This window comes from Euphorbia lathyris, chromosome 10, assembly GCF_963576675.1.
Source record: "Euphorbia lathyris chromosome 10, ddEupLath1.1, whole genome shotgun sequence".
Classification (NCBI taxonomy): Eukaryota; Viridiplantae; Streptophyta; class Magnoliopsida; order Malpighiales; family Euphorbiaceae; genus Euphorbia; species Euphorbia lathyris.
The window spans coordinates 13,939,351-13,947,976 of NC_088919.1; the positions used below are offsets into that span (position 1 = coordinate 13,939,351).

The following is an 8,626-nucleotide window of genomic DNA, read 5'->3' on the forward strand; positions in this document are numbered from 1 at the left end:
AGAATTTGTTACCCAAAACTAATTATAACTTACAATTTAGCCTCTAATTAAATCTTAATTTAGTTAAATTATGCTTCAAACTTAGATTCAACATATTGGGTATTACAATTCATAAATCATAAACCCTATAAAATATATTCAAGACTTCTAATTTATAAATTCTAATTTTTAAAATAGGTCTAATGCTCCTCCAGCCCCCTTAACTTGTTCAAATTGGTCATTTTACCCCTCCAACTCATCGAATGTCCTATTTACCCCCTTAACTTCATAGAAACGGTATTTCTTACCCCCTTAACTTGTCCAAATTAGTCATTTTACCCATTCTTAACTCATCGAATGTTCTATTTACCACCTTAACTCCATAAAAATGGTATTTATCACCCCTTATGATCATATTTACCTCATTAACTCTATAAAAGTGGTATTTCTTACCCCTTTATAGTGCAAAATTAATAGCACTTATTCAAATGAGTTTGAAAATATATATTTTTAATATCAACTTTTTATTTTGTTTTAATTTGATAATTATATCGATCATTCATGTGTTTATTATAATAATATTGTATTACAATAATTAGATAATCAAAATTTAACTAGCAAAAAAAAGTTGAAAAAAGAAAGAATGAATAAAAGATACAAATAATAAAAACATTTTTTTTTTTTGATAAAAAACAAGAACATTAATATAAACAAGTTAAAGACATTATACGTAGGAAAATGTACCAAAATAGACCTATAATTTTGGGGAAGTATCAATTTAGGTTCCACGTACAAACTAGCACCAATATAGGTTTAACGTTTAAAAAATGTATCAATTTAGGCCTCGATGACGGATTGTAAGGGGTGAGAAATACCACTTTTATGGAGTTAAGTGGGTAAATAGGACATTCTATGAGTTTGGGAGGGGGTAAATGGACAAGTTGAGGGGGTGAGAAAAACCACTTATATGAAGTGAGAAGGTGAGAAATACCACTTTTATGGAGTTAATGGAGTAAATAGGACATTCGATAAGTTGATGGGGTAAAATGACCAATTTTGACAAGTTAAGTGGGCTGGAAGAGTATTAGGCCTTTAAAATATATTAAAAGTACTGATTTTACTAGTTTGACATAATCCAAAATTTTAACTTGACATAATTGTAAATAATTTTTAAAAGATGAATTTCTATGTAATTTTCCCTTTAACATTTGGCTCGGCCCGACTCTAACCCACAAAAGCCCAAATACATAATAGATTGGGCGCCCAGGCCCAACTTGGCGTGGCCAATGGCCATCTTTATAAAAGTGGATTGAACAAAAAAAAAAAAAAAAAAAAAAAATTAGTTTGAATTATAGTTTATAGGGTAATTAATTTTTTTTTTTTTTGATGTAAATGCTTATATTTTCATTAGATGAAAAATATACAAATACAATAAGAAAACCATAAGGAATAAAACCTTACAAAATCCACAGAGGGACAAAAATGACTACAAAGTGTATGAAAAACCATAAAAGGTATAAAAAACACAGAAAAACAATGAAATATATACTTTTTGGAAATCAAAATCCACAGAAGATTAACTGTAATTCGATCTTCATCACTTAGACCTTTCGAACATTCGGATCAAAGTCCTTTCTTTTGTTGCAACCACATAGATTTATTGATCCACGTATAAAATAAATCGTTTCCGCTCTTGCTAAATCCGAAGAAGGTATAAATAAAGGAATAATTGGGAGCAAATACAATCCAGACAGATAGAGAGATCTGAAAAGGTATATGGACACTGATTAAAAAGAAAAAAACAACAAAAAGAAAACAGAAAACCTAATCCGATGGGATGAGGAACAAGGAAGATCCACTTCGATTTGGAAGGAGAAGATGAAGAATGAATGAGAAGGTTTTTTCTTTTTCAGAAAGAGAAACTGTAGGATTCGAACCTTGGACCTTTGGTCTATAGACTCTAATACTCACCACTACACTACAATTTCACTTATATCTATTATTAACTATTTAAGAATAAATAATAATGTTATAACTTAAATAATTAAAATATGATTTAGTATTATTTTTTTCTATTTAGATAAATATCATTAAAAAATTATTATATTTTCTCAATATTAATACAGTTAAATTAGTATTTAGATTTTAAATATATACAAATAAATTTTAAAAATCTAATAAATTTAAATTTAAGTTGAATTATAAAATACATATCCTATTAGCATATTTAAATGTTAGTTATTAATAAAAAATAATCACTATTAATTTTAAAAATATATATATTTTTTAAATTTTTATATTTATTTATGATATTAAATTTATTAATTTGATATTGATATTAAATAAATATTATTATATTAGTATAATTTTTATGAATATAGTTGATATTATACTATGTTATAAGATTAAATATGAAAAAAAGTATAATTTGCACATGATTTTTGAATGCCAGTTGAATCCCGGTTGGATCCCGGTTAAACCTCAAACCCTTGACCCTTTGTCTTTTCCGGTTGTTTGACCGGTCCAGTTTTGACAACCATGGTTCAAATTCATAATCATTTTGTCTGTTCTTTTTCTCGTTCTCCATACAAAAAGCTTTTTTTTCTAAATTGATTTTCCTCTTCTGAAATTTGAAGGTAAATAGTAAATGGTAATTTAGTCATTTCCGAATTTATAAACGGTAAAAAAATCTAAAAAACAGACAAAATGACTAAATAGTTCACTGAGAAAAAGGTTAGAAACCTTATAATGTGTTTTTGAAAATATAGGGACTAAACAGTATGTTTTGTCAAAATACGGGACTAATAAATTAATTACCCTAGTTTATATCTCACCCCATTAACCTACAAACTCTTAAACAAATTAGGGTTGCCGCACAAGATTTCTTTGCTGTTCCAAGGTGTGAGCCGGCTTCTCTCCTCAGTTATTTTTAGAAGAAGAGAGTAATCAACAGCGAAAAGAAAAATGGTAAGATTTCTTCCCTCTTTTATTCATCTATGTTATCTGAATTCTTACTGGAAAACAAGGTAGATGCTTTTATATTCTGATTTGTTTATCTTTTTATTGATTGTAGCTAGGAATTTATTTTGCATATCATGTCAAGATATTCATCAAAGATTGATGTGTACAGCCGATTAATAAAATCAATAATAGTACTTTTCACTGTTGAAGTGATCCTATACCTGAAGTAGCATTAAATCTTAGCAGTGTCTGAATCTACCCTTTAGGCCATATTTAATTTTCACAAGGAGTTCAGGTCTTCATTTTTGGGAAATGGATCTATTGATTTGCAGACAAGTGAAAAAGCACATTGCATAGAAGTCATGAAACTAAAGATGTTACGCTCATGACTGTTGAATTTTCTGTTAATCAAGCATTTTCTTGGTTGATTTTGTGTATCACCATGGACTGTAGTTTCTCAATTCTGATAAAATTTTGCTGAAAAAACAAATGTTCTGTAATTTTTAATTTAAATAGAGGGCGAGCCTTGGCGCAACTGTAAACGTTGTTGTCGTGTGACTGAGAGGTCACGGGTTCGAATCTTAGGAGCAGCCTCTTGCCAAAATATTGGCAGGGGACCCCTCGCCCAGTACACCCTTGTGGTGGGACCCCCCTATCATCAGACGAGTTGAAAAAAAATTCTAATTTTTTGTTTTAGGGTTTTGAGATTTCATAATTTAGGGTCTTACTGTATATGAGAGAGTGAAGGCTGTCGTTAATTGCCTAGAAAAAAAGTGTTATCTCATATATCAAATATGACTGTTCCTTGTAATTTAGATGAATTTATATGTTTTCTTTCAAATTTCTCAAGTTCAATCAAAAGACTACCTCTGCAGCATTTGATATTGTTCCTTTGCGAGTATTTGCCATAGAAAGGACAAATATTTGGTGTTCTATATGAGTACATTTTTAACTATTTTTTCAGATTAGCTAGTTTAAGGACAAAATTCTGTAAATCTATACATGTGTGTATGTTTAAGTCTTCTTACTACTAGACTTTTGTGTTTTCTCTTGTTAAGCATTAGATTGTGTGTGGCCTATTCCAAAATATGGAAACTATAAGGTTTTTCAACAATAATACTTTATTTGTTTCATAGTAGACATACAATAATACTTAAATTATTTTTTTTCTCTGATAAACTGTTGGAAGAGTATAAGGTGTGTTACTTGTAGGATGTTTATCAGTCATTAAGATGTGTGCTGAGCCCATATATTTTTGTGTGCATTGCAGGCAAGAGGCTTGAAGAAACACTTGAAGAGGCTCAATGCCCCCAAACATTGGATGCTTGACAAACTTGGTGGTGCTTTTGTATGTTAACTATCTATTTGAACTCAATTACCCTTGTATACATACCTGTTCTTGTGGCTCTAATTCCTTGCTTTCTGTGTCTTCTGTTATATTATTAGGCACCCAAACCATCATCTGGACCTCACAAGTCCAGGGAATGCTTGCCGTTAATTCTTATTATGCGTAACAGGCTTAAGTATGCTCTCACGTATCGTGAAGTCATTGCTATTCTAATGCAGCGTCATGTTCTCGTGGATGGGAAGGTTAGGACAGATAAAACGTATCCTTCTGGTTTTATGGGTATGTGGACTTCTGGCTTCACACATTTTTTCTTTCTATGTACAATTAGGGTTGAATGTTTGCAGCTTTTACTGATTTCTTCCTTTTGAGCATTGGTTGTTGATAAATGGCCAAATTTTATGCATAATTGTTTGGCCGAATATGTTATTATTGTGTTTTATCTTTTCGAAAGTGTGATTTTGTATTATATTGATTACCTTGCTTTAATTTTGCATGCACAGATGTTGTGTCAATTCCAAAAACAAATGAGAACTTTCGTCTTCTTTATGACACCAAAGGCCGCTTCCGTCTCCATTCCATTAGAGATGATGAGGCAAAGGTTACGTCTGTTTCTATCAAATAAGACTTTAGTTTTATTGAATCATGTGTACTCTAACTGAAATCAAATGTTAAATCTTAGTCTGGGAACTAAATTGTGGTATAATCAATGTTATGCAGTTCAAGCTCTGCAAAGTCCGCTCGGTTCAATTTGGCCAAAAGGGAATCCCCTACCTTAACACCTATGATGGGCGCACTATTCGGTATCCAGATCCAATCATCAAAGCCAATGACACCATAAAGCTAGACCTGGAGAGCAACAAAATTACTGAATTCATCAAGTTTGATGTGGGAAATATTGTGATGGTGACGGGAGGGAGGAACAGAGGACGAGTTGGGGTGATAAAAAACAGGGAAAAGCACAAGGGAAGTTTTGAGACTATTCACATTCAAGATGCAACCGGGCATGAGTTTGCTACCAGGTTGGGAAATGTGTTCACCATTGGAAAGGGGACAAAACCATGGGTATCTCTTCCAAAAGGCAAGGGTATTAAGCTGTCCATCATTGAGGAGGCGCGAAAGAGGCAGGCTACAGCAGCACAAACAGTTTCCTAAAAGGGTTTTTATGGTTAGGGTAACTTTTTTTCAGGTACTATGTCTGCTTGCTTATGACGCCTTTCGAACTTCATGACGAAAGGGAGTTAGGTTTATTGAGCGCTTGATGAGGGTTACTTGATTTTCTCTAGGTGCATTACAGTTTGAATTGTTCTCTTTATTTTTATCTATAGGCAAAATTGATTCAGTCAATTAACAACGGATGCAGTTGAAGAAATGGCTTGCAAGTCGGAGAAATTTTGATGTAGCGACAGTTTTCTAATTTCTACCAAATTTTGGAAGTTTCTGTCATTTTTTGGACTCTTCAAAATGCAAATTACTGTTTTTTTTGGGCTTATTGTGTAATTTTTCCTTTTTATATTTAAAGAACAATTTCGGGTGTAGTACTTAGTTTTTTATGTTTAGTAGAAAATTTTCATTTTTTCCAAATTTGTTTGAACTTTGAATGTTATCCATAAATATTCGTGTGCAAATCAACTATAAATATGTTCTTATATCCGCTGCATTAACATCTTATTTGAATCCAATGTGATAATAAAATAATTTTGAAACTAGCATGTTCGGTAAAGCTAAAATGTGATTATAATTTTATTACAACGGTGACTGGAACCCTAATTTGTTTAAGAGTTTGTAGTTTTACTTTGGCATAATAGCCATTTGGCTCTCTAAACTAAGGCTTTAAAGTTAATTAGAACCATAAACTATCAAAATCATGAATCAGGTTCCTGAATTAAGCAAAAATCATCAGTTGAGCCTCCATTCTAAACAAAAATCATCAATTCAGGTCTCATCGAAAATCAGTCGGTTGAACAGTTTCAGACCCTATTTCCCAAACTCATTTTGAACCAACACAAAGATTATTACAATCTATATCAAATAGTCACAATTTCTGATTTTAGGATAGGATTGAGACTCAATTGATTAGTTTTGCTTAGTTCAGGGACTTGATATAGTTTAGGGTCCTAATTGATTAATCTTTAATTTAGCGACCAAAATGGGTGTAATGCCTTTTACTTTTACTTTAACATTATTTTTGGGGGTTACTTCAAAAAAAACATTATTTTTAATTATTCTATTATACTTTTCAAATAATTCAACCTATAATAGTATGAACTATAATTCAAACTATTGCGTAAACAAAAAAAAAATTGTTCTAATATCACTATTTATATGGCGAAGTATCTGGAGTTCTCAATTGATCATTAGAGAAGGAGTTAGGTGGAAAATCGGGAATGGACATTCAATAAATGTATGGAAAGAGAAATGGCTTCGGGATGAGGAGTATGGTTTCATCCGCACGCCTATGATTGAAGGGCTTGAGCAGCTGAAAGTCTGCGACCTTTTTATCCCAAACTCGAAAGAGTGGGATGTGGAGTTATTAGAGGAGATCTTTGTTGAAGAGGATATCAGAGAGCTTCAGAAAATCGGAGTAGCAAATACGGAATCAGAGGACCGGCTGATTTGGCAGTGTCACCCCTCCGGAAGGTACACGGTTAAAAGTGCTTACCGTCTGGCAACCACACTAGAGGATGGAGAGAGGTTCCATGTACAGGGAGCTTGGAGGAAAATCTGGTTTGCAGAGATTCCGCACAAAGTCAGGTATTTTGGATGGCAATTAATGAGGAACTGCTTACCCTCTCGAGTTAATCTTCAGAAAAAGGGATTACAGATTGGTAGCAATTGTGTCTCCTGCAACGGGACCTGGGAGGATGATTGGCACACCTTCATTGAATGTCCAGAGGCTATGCGAGTTTGGAATAAGGCGGGCCTGTTACCACGGATTAATACAGTTGCTGCTACTGCAGAATATATATCAGATTGGGTTAGTAGGCTGCTGATCTCAGTTACAGACCAAGTATCGGCCTCAATTCTGATGTACCTTTGGAGCATATGGCAGGCGCGCAACATCCGTCTCTGGAAGCATGAGGTGCGATCCGCGGACCAGATCGTAGCTACAGCAGTAACAGTTCTGAACGACTGGTCTACAGCCAAAGCGTTAAAGCAGAAAAACCCCGCGGATCGGGAACAGGACAGTAGCGCGAGGAGGACAGCAGTTAGGAATTGCCTGAAATGGCACCCACCGGTATCAGGCCTCTCATGCTGCACGAATGCGGCGTGTTTTTTGGATGAAAGACAGGCAGGAGTCGGGGCGGTGGTTCGCAACTCAGAAGGGGAGGTGGAAATGTGCCGCAGTGCTAAATTGACCAGCTGCCCACCGATTAAAGAAAGCGAAGCCGAAGCATTAATCCAAGCTATCCAATGGTTGGCAGAGGCACAAATTCAGAACGTCGTCTTTGAGGTTGATGCAAAACAGGTAGTCGATGCACTTCAGAATCCAACCAGCGACGACTCGGAGTTTGGAGATCAATTAACGCTCATCAGATCACTCCTTTTAGCAAATGACTCGTACTCAGTCAAGTGGGTTCGGAGGCAAGCTAATGAGATGGCTCACGCCATGGTTCGGTCATCTCGTTTTAATACTTGTCCAATATTCTTTAATTCTTTACCGAGTTTTATTGATGTATCGTTGTTACAATTTTGCCACAATATGGCTCATTAATTCATTAATTCTTTGATTCAAAAAAAAAAATTAAGTAATTATACTTTTGTGTGCTATTTGATCTTAATAAATAATTAAATTTAATTACTTATTTATTTATAGATTAAATTTAATTATTTTGTTAATTGTTTATTTTATTAAAGATTGCATTTATTGAATTTTGTTAAATCAATTAACTAAGTTTGTTGTATTTTTATTATTTAGAATCATATTTTAATTTTAATTTATCTTTTAATATAAATATATTATTTTGACGACTAGATTAGACTTGAGAATTAGTTTTCTTATAGCCAAATCCGAATCTGAGCTAGATGTAAATATAATGCATACTGAGGTAGCCGATCACAAGTTATACATTGGAGGATTTTATAGAGTTTTACAGGCTTGTTTATAAAAAAATCTCATAAAAAGTTATTCAAAGTCTATAAAAGTCTTTTAAAATTTGTATTCAACGATGTTTTGAATATACCATGAGTGATTCGATTGTGGGTTATGGATTCGAATCCTTTCTCCATTTTTTTTGTGAGCGCGAGTTGTGAGTCAATTTCTACCTTCAATTCAAACAGGAAAAGTGAGCATGGGTTATGGATTCAATCATTTCTCCATTTTTTTTGTGAGCGCGAGTT

At 33.4% G+C, this 8,626-nt stretch overlaps 1 protein-coding gene across 2 annotated transcripts; it reads left to right on the forward strand.

Annotated features, from left to right (window-relative positions):
• The first annotated feature begins 2,845 nt into the window (after window positions 1–2,845).
• Window positions 2,846–5,943, forward strand: LOC136208760 (small ribosomal subunit protein eS4x-like). 2 transcript variants are annotated; one of them, XM_065999918.1, is made up of 6 exons: window positions 2,846–2,946; window positions 4,211–4,288; window positions 4,387–4,567; window positions 4,789–4,886; window positions 5,006–5,474; window positions 5,614–5,943. In XM_065999918.1, exons 1-5 carry the CDS (start codon window positions 2,944–2,946, stop codon window positions 5,438–5,440), a joined length of 795 nt encoding a protein of 264 aa, XP_065855990.1. In that variant the 5' UTR covers window positions 2,846–2,943; the 3' UTR covers window positions 5,441–5,474; window positions 5,614–5,943. The 2 variants fall into 2 exon arrangements, with proteins under 2 accessions (XP_065855990.1, XP_065855989.1); XM_065999917.1 differs by having other exon boundaries at window positions 5,006–5,943.
• Window positions 5,944–8,626: the final 2,683 nt, after the last annotated feature.